At 42.5% G+C, this 21,927-nt stretch overlaps 1 protein-coding gene across 4 annotated transcripts in view; it reads left to right on the forward strand.

The window, feature by feature from the left end:
- Positions 1-21,927, forward strand: part of SUFU (SUFU negative regulator of hedgehog signaling) — a 95,435-nt gene that overhangs the window by 25,951 nt on the left and 47,557 nt on the right. For all 4 annotated transcript variants that reach the window (XM_055810665.1, XM_055810714.1, XM_055810776.1 and 1 more), the window contains one exon: positions 4,850-4,986. In XM_055810665.1, coding sequence (XP_055666640.1) covers positions 4,850-4,986 — 137 coding nt within the window. The remainder of the gene's footprint in view (positions 1-4,849; positions 4,987-21,927) is intronic.

A 21,927-nucleotide genomic window follows, 5' to 3' on the forward strand; every position in this document is an offset into this window, starting at 1 on the left:
ATAGGCTGTATCTGAATTAATCACCTTCAGATTTAAAAAAAAAACAAACAGCAAAGCAAACAACCAAAGCACAACCAAAAAACCCTACCCCAAAACCACCCCCCAGTCCCCACCTCACTTGCGCAACAAAAAAACCCAACCCCCAATAGTGCCAGAATCTTGCTTCTGTAGAACTAAAAGTGTGTAAGAAAAATGTGTTACCTCTGCAGTTGACACAGGAGTTGAGGTCAGAATAACCTGTTGAGGAGGCTTTGCTGCCCGCTTGAAAGGGAACAAGTTAGTACAGGTGCAGGAAGCAGTGAACTTGGGGGAGTTGGTAGAAGAGGGCATGAGCAAACCTGGCTTCTGTGTGCTTTAGCAGGACTTCTTCCATCTATGGGCTATCCTCACCCCTCCACCCAATTTTCTGTGGAAATGGTGCTATTTCAGTCTGTCTCTTCTGGAACTACCTTTTTTTTTTTTTTTTTAGCTTGTTGGTTGACTGTGGCTGGCTGAAGGTGATTGACTTTTCTGGAAGTTTGTTGAAAATTGGGAACTTGTGGAAAGGAGCATGAGTTTGAACATCTACAAGCCTGTGATTCTTGTTTTGTCCAGTTCCTCAGCAGCCTCCTAAGATAACCCCTAAGCAGTGGGGACGTACCCTGCAGGAGGAGGCTGACATGGGAATCCAGCGTTTCCACAGGGAAGTAGTGAAACATCTTGGTATAAATTAACTTGTTTATGCCAAATCTCACTTATTAGCTCCCTGATCATGTGTAGGTTTCTTGATTATGATAGGTGCATCTTTTGTGTTGTTGGTAAGGCCTTTAACAAAAATGGACACAGTTAATAGGGGGAATGAGCAGCAGTTTACAGCCCAGATATAAGGAAGGGCTTTCTTTATCCTTGTGGGGGCTGAAAAGCCATTTTCTTGGTCTTCCATTCGTATGGTATGTGTGTCTGGAGGTCTTGGGCTTCTTACTGGGCAAAGTTATTTCCCACGTGTTTATTGGCCGTGGCTGTTAATCTCCTCTCCACAAGTGGACTAATGCATTCTTAATGCACTTATCCTCACAAATTTTGGAATTGGGGCCAGTGTAAGCACTCACTCCCTAGTTCTGTAAGAGAAGCCAGGCTGTACAACGTGGCTACTGGATTATTCTCTGTGATTTTTGTTAGACCAAGGGTCAGAGGCATGTGGCAAGGTTATGGGTTTATTTAGTTCCTGAAGCTCATGTCTGCCTCCATTGTCATGTACATCCTCCAGACTTTGGCCAGGAGCTCTGGTCCTGGATTATGGTCCGTTGCTCACTGAGCGAAATTTTGTGGTAGCTGTTGAAACTATATTCAACTTACTTTCAAATACAAGACTTTTTTTGAAGAATAAAAGCAAAAGCTTTAGCAAAAATGTTAACTGAAAATTACTATCCTAATCACATTCTGATTATTAACATTTCTTCCTATAAAAGACTTGTCTGACTTAAACATAAAGGATTTCTTAAATAATCTCAAGCATTAAAAGCCACGTGTCACAGTTTCTCCAAAAACAAATTACCAACCTAAAATTAAATAGATCAAAGACACTATAGACCTGGGAGAAGCTGCACAATACAGGTGAATTGAATGTATTTAAATTTTCATTGTAACAACTCAGTCTATTTCAGCAACCTGTGACTCTCAAAACTACTCAAAACCATTTTAAGTCTAATCTTTAAATACTAGTGTCTTATAAGGAAATAGTTTTTTCTAAGATTTAACTGTTAAGAATTTGAGAATTATAAGCATTGTGTGCTGCTGCATTTTTTGAGTGGTTTTTTTTTTTTTTAGAAAATACATATTTGGATTCTTCGGAGATTTTTTTTAAATCTTAGAAGGGAAGTAACTTACTGCTTGTTTCTTTATCTTTTATTCTATTGATTTTCTAGTAGTTCTTATCTGTTTTAGAGTTTCTTTCATTAACATACAAAAAAACTCATGTAAGTAATATTACCTGTCAGTTTTACTGCTTTGCAACTACTGATATGTTGCTGACCAGCAGTGTTCTCCTAAATGCTCATCTTGCTTTAAATTTTGTTGATACTCACCTGAACACTTCTGTTACTCAGTAACTTGCATAGGGATCAATATAAAGTATGTGCGGTCGTCTTTTAAGCAGTTATTTCTGGGAAGCAGAGATATCTGTGGAGTTGAAAAAAACCCAAAACACTAAACTCTAGCTCAATGCATATTAGAAGTAAAGCTGTGTTGTTTCAGAGCGGCCTTGAAAGGAGGAAATTCAATAGGGAGCCATCTTACTTTCCAAAAAATTTGACTGAAAGATCAGCTTGAAGGCTTTTTGTTACCTTTGATCTTTCCTAAAATTGACCCATTCATAACGTCTTTCAGTTTCTGGTGTATGCTTTTCTCTGGCATCAGCCCTTGAAAACTCCCCACTTTGAAGTGTTTTTGTTTCTCCCTTAAGAAATATTTCTGTTTTTCCTTTGCCAACTGGTATGTGAAACTACTAAAACACTACAGGGGTGCTGAACGTACAAAGTACAACTTTGCATTTGTGAGGCTATCACCATCCTCTATCAGTCTCTTTGGTAGACCTGCATGCTGATTGCAGAATACAGGTTTTACTGCACATCCAGATTCTACTCCCTGGCTGCCTGGTTATTCAGTAAGCTCTTGTTTTGTTTAAGAGCCAAATGTCATTATTTGACTTGTTGCTTAAAGGTACACTTGTTACCTGAAGGAGGTTTTATGTCCACCAGTTGACCATTCTGAAATGTGTTGTCTGCTCTATTCATGGAGAATTTGCTTCTGTAGTATATAATTCTCATCAGTGTTTGTTGAAGGTAATATGGAGAGAAACAGAAGCGGACATGCTTTGTATATTTTCACACTAATGAAATAAAGCCTTTATTTGCTGTATTGTTTACTCCTGTTTATTGCCAATGTCTGACTGACTTTCAATACCTACTCTCTTGTTCTCAATCACAGATTTTAAATATTATTTTCCTCCCCTTCTTAGCATTTATTGGGTGTTTAAAAGAAACTTTCACTCCAAACTGCAGGGCTCAGCAAAACCAAGGTGTAAACCAACCAATGTGAAATATGCAGATCTGTTAGCACAGAAAACTTAATGCTGTGTTGCAACTTTCAGTTTATGTACCTGGGGCCGTGCACAGCTACAAAATACTAATTCTGAGGTTTCCTTCCTGCACATGCTCTATGTCAGATCATTGTCTTACTGTAAAGCCGAGGCATTTTTTGACTGCTGTATTATAATTGCCATTGTTCTCTCTTTGGGCTGTCCCATAGTGTAGTTCTGTCCTTGGGTACATTTCTTAACTACTTTCATTACATAATTTGAAAGTCTACAGCAAGCAAACTTTCCTTGAAGAATCCTCAAATAAAGTTACATTGCATGATGAAGGAGTTGCATCAATGCTTAAGTCTGATCAGTTTTAACACGTGCCATAAGGCAGGGTCACTGTAAAGCATTTCTGCTTCAAATTCCTTACTAACAGGACAATCCTTCCAACACTTGGAGCTGGTCACCGTGCTGCTGGTGAGCTGTGTTTTTCAAATGGAAAGTGCTCTAATTACTTTCCTGACTGCTCTGTTTGACTGTTTTTAGTAGTAGTACATTAACGCTTTGTACATTGTATCCTTCGTATGTGCTAGCAAGGTACCAGCATCCAAGACGTTTGCAAAGTTTCTCCAGAGAATTTGCCAATAGCTGCAGGTGTTGGACATTTGAACTTACAGAACAATATTAGTTTATGGAAGCTTCTGTAAAGTGTCTTTATGCTTACTGTAAATCCTTCCTTTTTTCCTTTGCCTTTGTGGAACAGGCACAGCAAATGAGTAAGGGATGTGATGACGGTGGTGAAAAGGACACAGGTGTCCCCAGCTTCTTTCAAATTTGCAAGTTTACATATTTGTCTAGGAGGTTTCTCATTTTCCACAGGCAAATGTGGCATTTTTAGCTGTTGGGGACTTGGAACAGGAAATTTCCTGTATGTATAAAGATAAGAAGAAAGGATTCTCAAGGACTAGTTTTGTTGAAGGCAAGAGTAGTATGTAGTATCCCTTATTTACTCCTTTTTCTTACAGCCTTGATACTTCAATTATGACTTTATTCTCCTGGGTAGACCCTATCTGACCAAACCAAATAAACTGGCACTTATCTCTGTCGAATGAGGAAACTGCCAAACTACTGCTTCTTTAACAGTAGTTGTCATATTCAATGCTATTCCACTGTCGTCCTCTTAGATATGCAAGGAGAATAAGTGCAGGCATATGTTGAAGCAAAGTAAGGATTAGTGCATTGTGTGAGAGGTTATTAACTTTCTTCCTGTATCTTCTTGTTTCCCTCTCCCCTGCTGACTATCTGCAAAGCAGAAATTCTGTGCTGTACATCAAAATATTCAGCTGTTTCAACCCAGAAACCTACTACCCAGTACTTTAGTTGCATCCCACTTCTCAATGTGTAGAAATTTGAATTCACAAGGGTGGAATAACATTTTCTGTTACGCACTTTCTTTGGTATTCCCATTTAGCTATCAGTGCAAAACTTACAATGACGTTTTAAAAATAAATTCAGGTTGCTGAAAATCCCACTGGTCCCAGGAAAGAAGTCATGGTTCCAAGGCTGCATTATTCTGACTGAAAACACTGCTATGATAATTATCTTTGAAGTTGTATTACATCAGCTAACCTAACAATGTTATGCCATTCGAGCTACAGTAGACCTAAATAAGATAATTTCTAAACTTCTCTTTTCTATGAGGAGAACATTCGTCCTTTTTCCATGGTCCTAATCTTGAAGCCTCCTCTGGTTACACGTATGTCATGACTTTTTATTTTTCGTTTCCTCCAGGTTTACAGGAACAGATGGACCAAGTGGCTTTGGCTTTGAGCTGACATTTCGACTAAAGAGAGAAACGGGGGAGTCGGCACCACCTACCTGGCCAGCAGAGTTAATGCAAGGTTTAGCCAGATACGTCTTCCAGTCAGGTACTGCAGGGTTCAATACACTGCCTTGCTTTTTGCTGCTCTCACTGTGAAGGGCCACATCTGTTATACTGCGAGACACTTGTCTCATCAGTGCTCAGTCAAATCTTGGGAATTATCTTTGTGTGGGAACCCAAAAGAGTGTGTTCCTTCTATCAGCCCAGCTTGCTAGGGACAAAACCCAACTGCTTGTCAGGTAACTCCGAATCCCTAGTATTGAAAAGCTGAAGATACAGAACAGTTGTTAACCCATTGGAAGCCTGCCCCATGGTTCTTTATTGCTTTCCTGTGGTGTTTGTTTTGCCTCCTCTCAGTAAGAAAACCTCATTTGCTTATCCTGAAATGGCAGAGGAGCACCATCAGTAGAAAGGCTGTAACTTCAAAAAAAAGTTGCAGTCCCTTCACAAGCAAATCTCTTCCTATGGTCTCTGCAGTTGAGCTGCAGCAATGTATGTAAACAAGAAGTTGCTGAGATGAGAAAATGTAAGTCATAAGGGATTCCAAGAGTGGGAAGGCTAAGGAATTAACAGTTCGGAATCATTAATGCGGATGGGGACTTACCAGAAAACTGGGAACTAGGGTGCCTACACAATGTCCTCTTGCATTGCCCTGTCCAGGTTTTGTTTATAGCAGTAGATTGAATATTACTTTGTAGTGTGAGCATGTGAAGACTGGTGGAATGGTTGAGTGCATAACATACTTGAAAAGCACTCCCCAGCATCACAAGATGTGAATTACAATATTTGAAGAACTTTTTTTAACCTACTTTGAGGTCCTTTACAGGCAAAGTACCTTCTAAATCAATGATTATCAAATTTGTAACATTTGGTACTTGCTCCTACTAGTTAATAAATTGCTCAGAAACTTCTGATTCTATTGCTGGTTTTCAGTCAGCTGGCTGACTCTCAAAGGAGAGAGGTCTGGGTGAAAATAGGAATTGCTCTGCTAACCTCTCTGACAAATCTCTGAGACAGTGGCAACTCTTGTGGGGTATTTTTTGTAAATACTGACAGAGACCAATGCCAGCACAGATTATTGCTTGTCTTTATACTGGGAGTATCTCTTGTTGCAGTTTAAAATGACACAGGCATTTTCTGGGTAACCTTTGCTGTGTAGCTGTCTTCCCCAGTTGTCATCTAAATTTGGGCTCACCTTTCTATCTTGATTTTTGCCACCCTTAAGCGTCTAATCCACATGACTCATAATTTTTGCCATAGTCTGAGGTTCCTGTCCTGCCTAAATTATATTGTACAGTAGCTTTTTGATATTGACCATGCAGTGATTAATTCATACTTGCATTTTCTATGTATTGACTGCAGGGTCTAAGGAAAACATCTGAGTCTAAAGTCTCCCTCTTAGATATAAAATAGCATACAACATGTTATATGTTAACTTTTATATAAAACTCCTCTTGGAGCCTTTTAAATTTTCTAGCCCAGTGTAGGTTCTCATAACAGTGTCTTTAACAGAGTATTTCGGTGCCTTCTGTTTGCACGTCAAGCAGCCTCTATAGCGATTGCTTTTTTATCTAGCCCTTTTCATGGGTGAGAGGAGGTCTGCAGAGTGAAATGGGATTTGGTAGGGTACTTTAGGACAAACCTCTCAGTGACTAAGATGGCACTCAGAGCAGAGACTTTCCTTGTTTGGTTCCTGCACTAATGTAGTCTCATCTTTCTGACCTCGAAGCCAATGAACTGTTTTTACACTGGAAAGAGTGGTTGTGCCCATGCATATCAGTCTGGCACGAACTTCTAAGGGCCTCCAGTATTATCTTCTGCTTATCCGTGCTGGTTTTGACTTTCTATCCACCATGACTCTTTAAAGGCACTACTCAAAATACATGTTAATGGATTCTAGCCTCTGGGTGTTTGACTCTCAATTTACGTTAATAAATAAACCAGTATATGAGTCATAAATTGACTTCTTTCTTTGAATATGAAATTAAATATGAGCCAATGTTATGCTCATCATGCAATATGCAGACCACATGCTGGGTTACCTTAGGAAGAGCATGAGCAGCAGATTGAGGGAAGTTACTACTTCTTTGGCATGGCGCTGGGAAGGCCTCACTTATATTACTGTCTTGGGCCTCCTGGTTTAAGAGATGCTGAAAAACAGGAGAGAAGAGTCCAAGGTGGTTGGGGTCCTAGAACATGTGGGCTATGAGGAGAGCTGGGGGGAGCAGGGCTGGTTTAGCCTATGAAGAGAAGGTGCAGTGTGATCTAACAGGAGCCTACAGCTGTTGGAAGGGTAGTTAGAAGATTGTGGGGTCAAGCCCTAGATAATACACCAAGGAGCTACAGATCTGAATTGTAGTCCGGGAGGTTCTGGAAGGGCTTCAGGGAAAATTTACTCATAAGGTGGACAGCAAGGGACAGGGAACAGTTTATAAGAGAGGTGGGTCTCTGTTCCTGAAAAAGTTCAGGAATTAGCTCAACAAAGCTTACAACGGCCCTGATCTAGCATTGGTGATGGCTTCATTTCAAATAGGAGGCTGGACTCCAGAGGCCCCTTAAAATATGGATTTTTTAATTTTTTCCATACAGCTTCATGCCCTTCAGCAAACAGCTGTGTGCTGTCACCAAGTATTACCAACCAATCCTTGCCCTGTATAAAGAGAAACTGTATGCTGTTGGCAGCAGGTGATAAAGCTCTAGTTTTATTTGGTACAAACTTGTTTATCTCTTGTCTCTTTTGAATAAAAACTTTCTCGGGCTAAAATCTTCTGGCTAATCATAGACATTAGATTAATCCTGACAGGATAATGTATTTAAAAGTAAGACTTGTAATGGGGCGCACACTGTCATGTTTCTTCTTGATCTCAGGGCAATACCAGTTGACCATAGCTAAATGAGGTAATGTTCTAATTTAGTGTAAGCTTGCTCACTTCATTGCTCTGCAGAGTTCCCAGTCCTTCTGCTACATGTCCTGTTTTGCTTTGCTTTACTCCTGTGAGCTGCCCTCTTAGGCAGGCAGTCTCCAGAGCAATTCCCATGTTCTCCCTTACATCACACCTGTGTAATCAGGCACTGATTTTTCTGCCTGACAGGATTTCCCGCAGTCTAACCTGCTCACTCTGCAAAGCCAGATGAGCTGCTGCTGTTGTGTTTTTCCCTTGGTCTTTTACAGGGCTTCTCTGGTCAGATGTTAAAACTTTAAAACTGTGAAGTGTTTGAAGATGTGATTCTTCTGAAGCCCGTTGGGCATTAGGCAGGATGTGGCACGACAGCACTGTTTTACATGATGAAAGGTTTTTGCTCAGGTTCTTTCTGACTGTGCCTCTTGCAGCATTTATCAAATCCAACAACGATAACCATTGTTTGACTGGGATGTGTGTACCTTAATGTTGTCCTCTTCAGTTGTTTAAAAAAAATCTGTGAAGTCTCTTTAATACTCCAAAATAGCCTTAAAAACATTTGATGAACCAGAACAACTTAAGTAATGCTTATGAATCCACTCTGAACAAGAAGCAAGAAAAAGCATTAAACTGGCAGGAACTTTTTGGATAGGCTCCAAGCATTTTCACATGTCAAAAGACTGTTTACTTTGAAAGCTATGCTAGGAGCTAAATTCTTATCTCTTGAATAACAAGCCAACTTTTTGGTTATCATAGATGTGCTTTGCTGGGTCTGGTTGAAGTTGGGGGAGAGTAAGGTGTAGTTATAATCCTGCTGAGCCTGAGCATTTTCAGATGGTGATGACTGAGTTGAAGACTCATCTAGCAACTACTGCTGTCCTAAATATTATTACTGTGTACTGCAGTTGCAAAGCATGTCTCGTTGCAAGTGATGTATTTTTGTAACAAACACTTCTAGACAAATGAACGTTGCGTTCCTTTAGTTTCCATCTCTCCTGCCTTGTGGCTGTGCTTTAGAAAAGCAGTCTTCTGCATTGAATTTCAGACCTTTGAGCCTTGGCTTCTCTGTTCACTGTAGCAAACACTTGATGCTTTGTGCTTTTGATTAAATGGCAGTACTTCCCCTCCTTCAACAAAACCAAGCTTGCAAGTCTCAAAAAATTTTATTTGTGGCTTTATCTGGTCTTAATTTTATCACTGTTTGACCATGACCACAAATTCCAACTCTGTTATTTTTAGTTTTAAAAAAAACCCAAACCTGCAAACCTTGAAAAAGAAACTTGGCACAAGTCAGTGACCTTAGCCTGTCATGGTTCGTGAGTGTACTGGGAATATTTCATGGTAGAGCAAATTTATACTTCAATTCAAATGAAAAGGAAGAAATGCTCCTCACTTGCTCTTCCTACAGAAAGCTGATGCCGAGCTTATTACAATTGTTAACTCTTTAGGTACAACACTTGATCAGTATAGCGAGGCTATGGTTTGTGTTTTCCTGAAATTAAAATCTGGGCTTTTTTTCTCTCTCTACGGTAAAGTTAGATTGTTTTCAAGGACCTACCTGATACGCACTGTGAGGACAGTATATGGTGTAGCATGGAAACAAATGTGTTGTGTGAGTTCTTGTTGCTTTCATGTTTCTTGGCCCGAAAAAAAACAGCTACAGCCATAAGGTACAGGTTTGGAGAAACTCAGGAAAAACTAGTCAAGCATAGAGCCTAAAGAGGATGGTATAGCATGTCATGGTTATATTCTCTGCAATGCATGAATTGTGGTAGGAAACTATCAAGTGAAACTAGCTTCACAAGTATTAAGACAACATCCATGAATTTGAGGTTCGTAGGTTGGCTGAGCTTGGTAACATTTACCCCAGAACACATCAGCCTGAGCAGTCTGAACCCACACTGTTGCAGAGGGCACAGCTACCATTACAGAAGGTTGGAAAATAGCAAATGCTGTTCATCACCTCCACCCCAAAAACCCCAACAAAATCAAAACAAACCCCAGAAATGAAAAAACTTGAGGTTTCTAATTGGTCAGTCGGAATTCAGGTCTTAAGAAACTGCTAGGAAAAACAGACCATCTGGAAGGCACACAGGGAATAATGGATGTTCCAGCAGGGATTTATCAAGAATAAATCTGAACAGACTAATTGTGGTGAAGTAACAGACACCATGGAAGCAGTGAATGTTAGTTACCTTGATACTAGTGAGACTTTTGACATTGTCCCAGCAAGTATGTGAGTGAGCTGAGGAAATGCAATCTTGATAAAAACTAGAGAAAGAGAGGTGCAATACTTGTTGGATATTTAGACTCTGAGTAATTGTCAATGTCTAGTCATCAACCACAAAAGATGTGTAGAGCTTGTATGCCTCTAAAATCTGTCCTAGAGCTCATGCAATTTGGTATTGACTGGGATGATGAAATGCAAAGTATCCTGATGAAATCTGCAGACACAGCAAAGCATTATGGCACAGAGGGCTGGAATTCAGAACAACCTTTGCAAATAACAGAAGTTGCCTGAGATGTGCAGTAAGGTCAGGTTGGTGCAACAGGTACGAGGTCTTGTGCTTGCACAGGAATAATCCAATGTGCAATTACCAGTTGGGGAAATGCAGCACTTCTGAAAGCGGAATAAAATTATTCAGAGTTAGTCACCAATGAGCTAAACCAACACGCTCTTCATGCTCAGAGATAAAGTGAAATTATTCTGATATATAAATAGAAGTGTTCTGTATATTGCATATGATAGGATCCTACACTGCTGGCAACACCTTGAAGAGAAAGGGAGAGCGTTGTATCTCATTTTGAGCAAAAGACTTCCAAGTCAGATGCATCCCAGTTGGAGAGTCTGGAGGAGAGTAGTAAGGATGACCCAAAGGTCCATAATGTGACCTGTGGAGGAGGGAAAAGAAGATGGAAGGAAGATGTGAGAAATATGAAAAAGGTTGCTGTAGGTAATAAAGTAATACATTTTTTGTGTGCCTACTGGGGATATGAGAGGCCTGTCTATTACAGTTTCTGTAAGGTAGGTTTAGAGTTTGTTGTTTCAAATGATGTGTGGTGAAGTACTGAAATAGTTGCAGATTCCCCATTGCTGCATACTTTTGAGAATAGGTCAAACTATTCTTTATGGATATTTGTGAGGAAGAGTTGATCCTTCCCTTAGGTAAGGGCGGCATAGGAGCCTTCGTAGTCTCCTTTGCATTATAAATATGTCTTGACTGACTAGGTGTCCTCTTCAGGTCTTCTAAACATAATTTTCTGTGGTTCCATAAATACGTAGTTTATCATTTTTCATAGTCTCCTGATTATGAATGCACTAAAAGATATTTAAATGTGAATTTGAAGTCTCAGCTAATTTAAAAGTTGAGTTTTAATATTTAACCGTTGTCTAATCAGTAGTAGGAAGCTGTTTTTGTCTTGGGGACTGCAAAACAATGTGTACAAGTGAAGGAAGTAAGCAGGCAAGACGCAGATGATTACTTCAGGAGAAACTTACTTATATGAATTATTCCTTAGAAAATTTATTATACTTTTGAAAAGTGTATTGGACAGAACTAATTCCAGCAGGTACATGATGAGTTAGTTATACATGTTGATAACGTGTCAAAATGATGACCAAATTAGCTATAGCTGATTTGTTGTGTTGGGGTGTTTTTCTCCCTACAAACACCTCTCTTGGCACGTCTGCCCCATCTGCACTGTCATGGTGAAGGATTCCCTTTTCAGAGGATAAGATATGAAATATCTTCTTTTGTCCTTTAGTTATTTCTGTGAAACCTGCAGGAACTTAGTATTAGTGAACTTCCGTCCTCTGTCATGATTCAAGTCCATGGGCCAATTTCCCAAAGTTACTGGAAGGGAGGATGGTTCTGACTGATGTGTGCAAGTGTCCAAGGCAGCAGAGCTACACAAGCCTTCAGCAGCCAGGCTGAAAAGCAAGCCCAAAGGTATGTCTAGCCTGCCTTAGTTATTTCTGACCTGTCATGCGTTTTCTCAGGTAGAAATTACTGGCCTAACAGCTTGTCTGTAGTTTGAGGAAGCATGTACACTATTCCTGCCTATGTGCACGTTTGCCCAGTGCATCAGTTTGGGGCCATTATGCCAACTCTGCATGCTGCAGTTTCCCCCTTTTTTAAACAGAAGTGATTACAGGAGTTGTAAGGACTGCAAGTATAGATGCACTCTTCTTATTCAGCAGTTTTGATCTGATTCAAGTTAGTCTGAGCCACAGAGGCACTTTGCATTTGACAGGCAGTATAACTTTTACACTGAAAATAAATGGGACTCAGTGGGATTAAGTGGTTTGACTGGGGTTACAGACCTGTAGCCATTAAGCCAGCAGATACCTTGACACCTGCTGCCCTGACATAACCACTATGCCTCATCTTCGGATCTTCTGAAGTCCAGAAAGCTTCAGTGTTGTAGCCTCAGTGACTCTTTCCTTGCCAACATGTTCTCAAACATTCTTGACACAGGCCAATTTCTGTGGGTAAAAAGGAAAAAAAACCTAAACCAAAAAAAGAAAAACAAAAACCCAAACCAAACTCCTTGCTTCCCTGAATACAAATGAGGCTTGTGTAGCTTGTTTGTAAAACAGTGTTTATTTTTTCCCAGTAGGATGACTAAAGCCAAATAAAATCTCCCAGTAATTCATATATGTATTTCCCTAACTGTGCCTTTTTTTTTTCTTTTTTTTTCAACCCCAGTCTGATTTATTGTTCTTTTCTGGTTGCTATGGCTCTGTAAAATACATATATTTTTTCTATCATCTGTTTGTAATATTGACCAGTTTCCAGTGTAGAGCTGGCCCTGGCTCCTCTGTAGTATTCCAGGATTTTAGATTAAAAATAGGGGGGATTAACTGTGTTTTTTAGCTCCACAAAGAAATATAAATCAACATTGACTTCATTTCAACAGAACCTGTTATGTAGTGAACTCTGCTGTGCAAACACTGAAACTGTAGCATAGTAAATTGCTGTAGGTGAACAGGACTCAACCAAGCACGGAGGCTGCATGCCTTTATTCTGCAAAGGGGTATGGAAACATTAAGTCACTGGTTCCAATTTAACCCCAGTTTGTCAGGGCCAAAAGCTCTCATCATCTGATAGTTATTCAGTGGTCCATGAGAAATTGGTTGGGTTTTAGCCTAATTCCTTTTAGACATTTCCCATAAAACAAGATGTTCTGTGAGCAGCAGCACAGATCAGGCCTGGTCCTTTACGTCTTTGTGTGCTAGCCCCTCTATGTCCCACACCACCACATCTCCCCATACTGCTGCCTATGAGCTCACCTCCCCAATATTTCCCATCCCCCCCTCCCCATCTCCCAAGCCAGCCTTGTGACATCTAGCTTCCAGCTGAGATGTGCGTGCTATGGCTGGTACCAAAAGACATGCTGGCTGATAAAACAAACCATTTGCTTGTGTGCAGAGTGGTTGGCTGACGTGCTGGGCACAACAGGCAGCTCTTGAGCTCGTGCTTCAGTCTCCAACCTGTTGCTGGCTTCCCCTGGAGCTGGCTGGGGGCTCTGAAGTTGTTGGGAAGGGAATTACCAAATGCAACTCTTGTAAATTGTCCTGATAGGCATTGCAGCAAAGTGCTGGTTGCAGATGGACCTGGCACTTTTTACTCTCCCCTGTAGATCGCAAATAAAGCTTATGCAGCACTACTAGTAATCCGGAGAGAAGCATCTGTCTGCAAAGCTGTCGATCAGACAGGCAACACTGAAGAGACCTCATGGAAAATGTTTTTGTCTGCAGAAAGGATGACTCTAAGAGGAGGCATTTTATAGGCACATAAATGCATCTTCTCTTGAAATACTGTCCCAGGGTTATGCAGAGAAAATACTGAAGCTGGGACCAGATTTACAGTCTTGATGCTGTTGCTGCTGGGGATGCTCAAGGGTTGGAATTTGCTTGCTGGCACTGTTTCATCACCCTGCCCTGCCCAAAGCTGGATGCCTGTTGTGTGTCCTGCCAGATGAGGCTCATCCTGCTATAGCAGTTCTGTTCACTTTGTCTGCGTGTGCCTCATGTATGAGGCAGTGCCAGTTGCAGGAAACTCAGCACAAGAGACGACAGCTTGCCTTATGCCACCTCAGCCTGTGCGTGCAGTTAAAACCCACACTGACCTGATCATGCATCTGAGCTCTTGGAGGAGAGACATTAGCATTGCAATGTGGCTTTATGTGTTTTTTTTTCTTTGAGTGTGCTTGAAGGATGGGGCAGCTAGACACCTATCCACTTTCCTGACATAACAACTTTCAGGCAAGCCTCAAGAAGCCTTCTTGCTGTTTAGTCTTTGGCATCAAACTTTTCTCTCTAATCTGTTTTGTTTTTTTCTGTGACTGTTCTGGGTTTGGCCCAGCAGAACTCATTGAAAGATGTTATTATAGCTCTTCTTTTCCCCCTCTCAAAGAAAGTGTAAACTTCCAGTGCCTGCTTTTAATGTTAAGGTGGTCTTGCTAACCCCTAGCAGGGGTCTGTCTTTAGGGAATAAGCATAGCAATACTGACAGTCTGCAACATCCCGGCTTTTTGGTGGAGGGAGCCTTTCACTAGGAAAGGAGGGGGGAGGACAGGTCTTGGCACTGGTGACACTGAGACTTGTGCATAGGTCAGTGTGCAGAAGTGCTTCTGGGTTCCCTAGATGAAATTAATGTACTTCCTCCCTGCACACTTGCAAAGCTTGATAATATTTGTCTGTATGACTGTAATTTTTGGGACCTTCAGAGTCCAATGGTTTTAGTTGCACTTGTGAGGCAGGAAAGCACACCCAGCTCCATTTTGCTTCTGCATGTCAAGGCACAGGCTTGCCAGTTGTTAGAGAGGAACTTTGCAGTGACCCTGGCCATAGCTGAGGCTTCCTAGGCTGTGAAGTAGTATGCACCTTGTGGCCTGTCCTACCTTGCTCAGAGTGGCTTCAAGTATGGGCAGTAAACCAGCTGAGGGCATAGAGCAGAAATACAGCTGTGGATGCTACTGAGTGTTGTTATGTCACCACATGGGTGGTGCACCCCTATTGCCCTCCTTCCTTGCAGCATAAATGGAGTTGCGTGACCTTAGATTTTGGCTGATTAAATTCACTTCACTTCTCCTTCTGTCTAGAACAGGCAGGATGTTGCCCCTTTGCAATACTGGAGGCACCCCAGTGCCAGGCTCAGTCCTGCTCTTTGCCTTGGAGTATTGTCACTTCCTCAGCTGCTGATTGGACAAGCTGGCAGTTATTTAGCTCTTACTGGTTTTGGTGGGTAGCATTTCCCTGGCCTTTGTTTGGGACTTGCTAGGACATTGTGCCACACCAGAGAATCTCTTCTTCACAACATTCATTTTGCTGCAATGATAGAAAATCCCCTGCAACCCTCTAGCCAGGTTTAAAAAGCACTGGATGTGTTTTCAGGAACTTGAGAGGAGGGGACCAGCATCACTGCTGTGTGACATTGCCTTTGTTTTCTCAGCACTGGTGGTGTGAACCTGGACTGGACATGAGGCTCCTCCAAGCTTCCTCCTAGTCTGCAGTTCAGCAGTAGGAAAGCATGACTGGGAACCCAGGACAAGGACACCTGTATTCTCATTGGACTTGGAGGATGAAGAGTCTATGGCTTACATTGTCAGCGAACTAGCTATATAGCAAAACCTAAAACCTTTTCTTCTCTTCCTCCCTAACCTCACAGAGTTTGGGCTTTTTGTCTCTTCTGCAGTTTGCCTGGACTCCTGGGTCAGGCTGGGTACTTCCTGTGCCTTGCTGTGGAAGCCACTATTGTCTCTCTGACTTCTAGGCTCTCAGCTGAGAATAGGTCTCTGACCTTCTCCAGCCCTGAAGCGTAGGTTGATGCTAAGGCATGGAAAGACTTTGTGCCAGGAGCAGAGGCACAGAAAGTCTTTGTTCATTATAAGAGACTTTGTTGAAATAGAAGGAAAGCTGTCTTCCCCAGACTACTTTACAGATTGCATAGTATTTCTAGGCAGTAAGTGGGGGATCTCAGCACTGCCTGAAAGAGAAGGTTTGTTTTTAGCTGCTACTGCAATTTAGATAAAGTAGGTTTAGGCCCAGTTTGAGTTGGCTAGATTTCAACTGGTGCTGTCCCTTTTAATTCTGTCAACTCATGTCCTGTTCCTGCCTGGGAACTGAACTTGGCTCGTTGCTTTTCAGCTGTTCAGTACAGTTCATTCAGTTGGTTTATTTTAAAAAAGTAAAAGAAGAAAAAAATAATTAAAAAAAAAAGGGGGGGGTGTGTGGAAGATCCATCTTCTGTCTGTGCTTTGATGCCCTGAGGCTGTTCCCAAATGTCAGGGATGGACAGAACAGCAACACTTGTAAATCTGATAGGCAATTGCTTTTATAAACGCACAAGTTGTTTTAGCCCTCGTACTGCATGTGGGCTGCCACTGGGAGAGGAAGGAAAGAAACAGGCATGGAGACCCAGAGGAAACTGATGCATCTCTGTGCAAGGCTGCTGCAACAGTCAAAGTGGTAGGACAGCCAGCCAGCTCCATACCCTGGGATGCTTGGATGCTGGCCCCTAGCAGGTATTTGTCCTGAGTGGCCACTATTCAAGATCAGAACTGATCTTGCTAATGTTTTCTGCCCAAAGCGGAGGGGAGCTAACGCTCTGCAGGAATCCTCTCCATCCTACCCAGAGCCTCCCTGCTTCAGGAGCGTGAGGAGGAGCCAGCAGGCTGGGGACCAGCAGGCCTTGTTAAGAGCAGCATTTGACTCCTGGGATAGGATGCGGGGGACAAGCTGCATATGGTCAGCCCAGCCTCGGACAAAGACTCTGTCCCCTGTACTGAAGGAAGAATGCAAGACAAAGCAAACCGCTCAGGGAAGGCAGAAAACTCCCCCTCCTGCTGGTGTGAGGTCCTTTGGCATGTTATATGCGAGGTCTTTGTCCCACCGAGCCTTTCCTGGGAAACGGAAGCAGCCGCTTTAATAGTTAAAAGCTTCAGCACAGAACAGAGTTGCCTCCTCCTATCGAGGAGCTGAAAGCCACAACACAGAGGGATTGTTCTGCACTTGCAGGAGCATCCTCTCTCACTGCCTGTGTGCAATTGTTTAGGATGCATAGAGAAGAGTTGGAAGGTTACACGTAGTGAGTAGCCTTGTGAAAAGGACTGTTTTTTCCCTTGACAGCTGCCAAGTGTATTTTAGATGAAACTGCAGGAGTGGACTGAGCTGGAAGTTGGGTTCACTGTTACATATCTACCTTCTTACACTTTCTATTGAAGATCTGTGCAGCTAGTGGTGCTCAAACTGTGCTTTCTGACTAACCCATTCTGCCTGCAAGAGTGGCAGTAAGTGGAGCTCATTACAGACCATCTTCTGACAGCCTCAGATGCAAAGATCCTTTGCAGCAGCCTGCTCAGCCAGGAGGCAGCAAATGGGCACAGCAGGGGAAGTGTTTTGTTCTTGGTGGGGAAGAGAAACTGGGAGAGTATATTGAAAGGCTGCAGGCAGCCCAGAGCCTATGGAAAGTGGAATCCTGCTTTTTGGTTTAAAATCAGGGGCTTAAAGGAATCATCTCAGAACACTTCGGATGGTGTTTCAAATGGTGCTCCATAAACAGGCTGGCCATTTTGCATTTGAACCATAAATGTAGCTGTTGGACTGTTTGTGTGTTTCTCTTGCACGTAGAGCTTAATGCCTAACTAGTATTTTACACAAATATGTGTGAATACGAAGTTCCTGTTTCCTGCCCTTCGGCCTCCTGCTTTGCCAAAGTAAAACAAAAGTTTGGCCTGTGCAAACTTTAAATTCCTGAAAAATTAAAGGAAAATAATCAACCACTGAGAAAAATGTGACAGTGCTCCCTCAAAGACCCCTGACCTTCCTGTCCTTTATAAGCCCCAAAACTAATGCCTAGGTAACTAGAACACTTTTCTGAAGAGATTATGGAGTGATAACTCCATAGGTATTTTCTCTCAGGCCGTGTGCCCATTCTTGAATAGTTTTTGCTCAAAGGGACACTTTAGTGCAGTCTAGCAGTCTGTCAGATGTCTATGCTGTGAAGGCTATTAAAAGAAGTTGTACGTGTCATCTTTGGGTCCTTCAGAGGAGGATATTGTCTTCACTTCCCTTTCAGGCTTCTTGAAAGCTCTTCAACAGAAGCGTCTCATAGATAGGTATCTAGGGGAAGATCACAAGTGGCTGTACCGTCTTATGGTGCTCCTGTGTCCATCTAAGCATCCGTCTGACTCTGGCTTGCACGTGTGCAAGTATGTAGGAGGTCCAACAACAAGAAAAAAGTTTTTCTCTCCTGCTGCCGTTCTTTTCCATCACTTAGGACATCGCAAGGTTGCTAAATGCTGTGGGCACAGGTCTTTTTTCTAGTTGCATCCAGCTGGGAAACATTCAGGTAAATGTAAAACATTCTGGTTTTCACGTGCCATAACACAGGATAGGGTTTTTAAATGGAAGGCAAGTATCTCTTCAGATTGGTCACGTGGGACCACATAATCTGTAAATAAACTGTCATTAAATACCTATTTTGAGCTGAGTCCTTATCTGACAGGAGATCCTGCTGTATAGCATCCTTTCTCAGTCTTGGGCCTCCACCCCATCCTGAGGCTATTTGGTTTCTGAAACTATTGAAGACATACCATCCTTTGAAAGGGGAGCTGTAAAACATGTCTTGTTCAGGTGAAGGATGCAGAAACTTGGTGGCAGTGCAGCTGGACAGAGGTGGAAGGGGCTCTTGCCTTTCCTGGAACTCAGGGTTTGGCAAGTGCATCACTCCTGCTGCCTTGTGGTTGCTGGGCTGGGGGATGAAGAGGGCAAGGGCAACATTGTCTTACTTGCCCATTGGAGGAGGCAAAAGCAGCCCAGCCCTGCAGCACCCAAGGGTGATGGGTCTGAGTGTAGAGGAGCAAGAGCTTGGAGCAGGAGAGTTTTGTGGGGCTGTGGAGGAGCAACTCGCATCTGTGTTTATTTTCTTTCTCCATCATATTCAGCAATGCCAGGTAAGTCCTTTCATGCTGCTGTGCCTTCCTCCAGCCTTCCCTCCCTGTGGAAGGGAGCCATGCAGATACATTTGTAGATATGTGAGAACTGTGTTGTTGCAAGAGCAAGGCGGGAGATGCATCCTGCCCCGGGCAGCTCTGGATGCCGAGGGGATGCCAAACACAATAGATGGGCCAGCTCCTGACTCTGCCTGCTGACTCTGAGGGCTGGAGAAGGCTGTAAGGAGCAGATGTGGAGGAGCTGAATGAAGTGGGAAGGAGAGGAAGCGTGGGAGGAGGTGGCTGGAGGAGCAGGCTGTATGGAGTCAGGGAGAGGACAGGGGGCCCACTGCTCGCAGAGGGTGGGAGCGTGCCCTGGGCACGCGAGTCACTCGCTGGGAGCCTGCGTGAGAAATTCTCGGAGGCTGCAGTCATGGAAATTATATACGTGTGTAGAGATGGGCAGAGAGAAGGAGCAAGCCAGACGTGTGGATGTGTAATGGATGGAAAGAAATGTCCTGGAAAACAGAAGAGGTAGAGGAGCCTGAGAACCAAACTGATTATTGTATGATTGCATTTTAGCATTTGTTTTTTGTCCAAAATATTACACTCTGCAATGTCACATAAGGCATCCGGGTGCCTGGGATCTACTTTGTGATAAGAAAAGCAGCATTTGCAATTCCCATCAGTGGAAGCTGCAGTACAGTGAGACACATTTTCCACAGTCCCGCTGCCAGTAAGGGTGAGTGACAGCTCTGAGCAGGGCACGGAGGAGTGAGGAATCGAGTTGGCTTGTTGCTGATGCACCGTGGGAAGGCATGGGAGGCCTTTCATCAGGCTTTCAGTCTAGGGGACTTCAATGATCAAATAAGTTTATATATGCTTGCATAAGTTAATGGGGATCTTTTGTGAGGCTCATTAATTTTCCAGACTTAACACCCTGGAGCTGTGCAATAATCAACTTTGTATTTTCAACCTGCTGATTGATTTTTTAAAAAAAAATCTGCATCGTGCTACTGCTTTCGCAACTGTCTTTATACCTCAGAGGTCAAACAGTCCTTACAGTACTGATAAACTGTGTTTTCTACATAGTTGTTTGTTTTTTCAGAAAGAACCTTTTGCCTAGGCCCCTAGTTTCTAAAAACCCAATTTGAATCCCTGCAGTGGAGCTATTGTTTAATTGTACTCCAGGGATTTAATTCATCCTGAGGCATCTTGTCTGTGTTGCATGTCTGCAGCAGGCAGCAGCACCCTGTGAATTTGCACCTTGTTCGAATGCCCAGACTGGGGCAGTTCCTGTTTCCCAGATGGGAGACTGAGGAGCAGCAAAACTGAACTGAAAAAGAAAAACAGGGAGGAAAGACTTTTTTCTAATGGTAGTGCAAATCTGTCATGGCTTGGATTTTACTGACTTTATATTCTTAAAGCACGTTCAGCTTGACTTGAAAATGAAATTATAAACTAACTGCCAGCGGGCCCCACAGATTATATCACCATTGGTTTTCCCCTTTACCAATCCATGTGTGCAGTTCTTTGTAGATTAGGAAACTAAGCAGACAGACTGAATTTAGCATTAATTTGATTATCCTGAGATTATCTTAAATTTAATGTGGCTGGCAAATGAGCCTGAGCAAAGTATTTTTCTTTACACTCTGTTTTTTAGAATTCACGTCTATATAATGAGTTGCAATAACAGTATTACTTTGAGACTTTTAGACGTGATTTTCATATTTTGCTTTTGCATCAATTTATTATAGCTATGTATTTGTATGCATGCTTATATCTGTTACTGAGCTAGTTAGAAATATATTAAGTAGCTCCGGTGAAAAATATAGCTAATATTCAGAGTTGGACTCTGCATCTGCCCTAGTTTCTCTCAATTCTAGCCGTTCAGTCTGCAAAAGGGTACTGAAAACCAGCATCAAAGCTTATTTGTGACAGATTGCCAGATTACCTTTTTTTAACAAAGCCAGACTGAATATTAAAAGTGTTGGACAAAATACATTTATATAATAAATTATACAGACCATGCATGGTGTAATAGCAATGCAGTAAATTACATTGTTTCTGTAAGTATCGGATAAGCTGCATTCAATTTAAATGTCTGGCTGCATCACTGTCATGCTGGTCAGGAACTCACTGGGGGCCTTTTTAACATTCCTGCTCCCATAAGTCATGGAGTCAAAATCCTTCTTTGCTTTGCCCTCAAATACAGAATCTCTGAGTTATGTGGGCTGACATCTGTGACTCGCTGCCTGCAGTTTACCTGAGGTCTCACAGTCTAACACAAAATGCAGGTTTGTACCCCTTAGAGCAGTGAGTTTTCAAGCACCTGAGTGATGAGGTTAATGTAGGTCTGGCTTGTGTGAGGGATGTGGTCATCTTGTTTGCATGCCAGCATCCCCAGTGCCACACACTTTTGCAAATTTGTTGAACTTATTTTTTTAGACCAAGCTAGCAGAGACGTGCCAAGTGTGCTAGAAGAAACGTGCCAAGCATGCTAGCATAGCTAGGCAACAGTACTGGCTCAAGAGGGTGATCCAGGTAGCCACTGCTTTCTCTGGGGGACAAGCAGGATTGTTTCTTTCAGCATCAACTTGCACATATCCCAAAATAAAGCGACCTTGTAATGATGTTCTGGCTTTCTGCAGAAACAAGAGAGGAGCACAGAAACTTGGTTTTGAAGGATATGAGTGCAGCAGAGTAGCTGTTTTCCCAAACCCAAGCACGCTTAGTAGTTAATGCACTTAGTAGGAGAAGCCCACTCTGTGCAGTATCAGCTCATAACCTGTAACCCACTGTCCAGATGGATTTATCTGGCTGGCTAGTCAGAACAGTTTAACCTCTCTGTTGCAGATTTTAGCTGGTATTCCGAGGGCTCTTAGAAGAGATACAGAGGAATGGTCAGCTACAAATCTATTCCTCCAATTTGAAAATCTAGATAAAGAATTGCATGGTGTGACCACGTCAGAAGGGAGGAGTTTCTGGCCTTTGGATGGACCAGGTTGATGTAGTCTGAACTGCCCCAGAGCCAGACTCAGTCTGGGGACTGACTGTATGCCAGGCCATGTATGGACAAGAGATAGATTTCAAGTTCCCTTGCTGTCTCCTTGCTGATGGAATAGCATCAGCAACTTGTTTTCCTCCAT

This window comes from Falco peregrinus, chromosome 1, assembly GCF_023634155.1.
Source record: "Falco peregrinus isolate bFalPer1 chromosome 1, bFalPer1.pri, whole genome shotgun sequence".
NCBI lineage: Eukaryota > Metazoa > Chordata > Aves > Falconiformes > Falconidae > Falco > Falco peregrinus.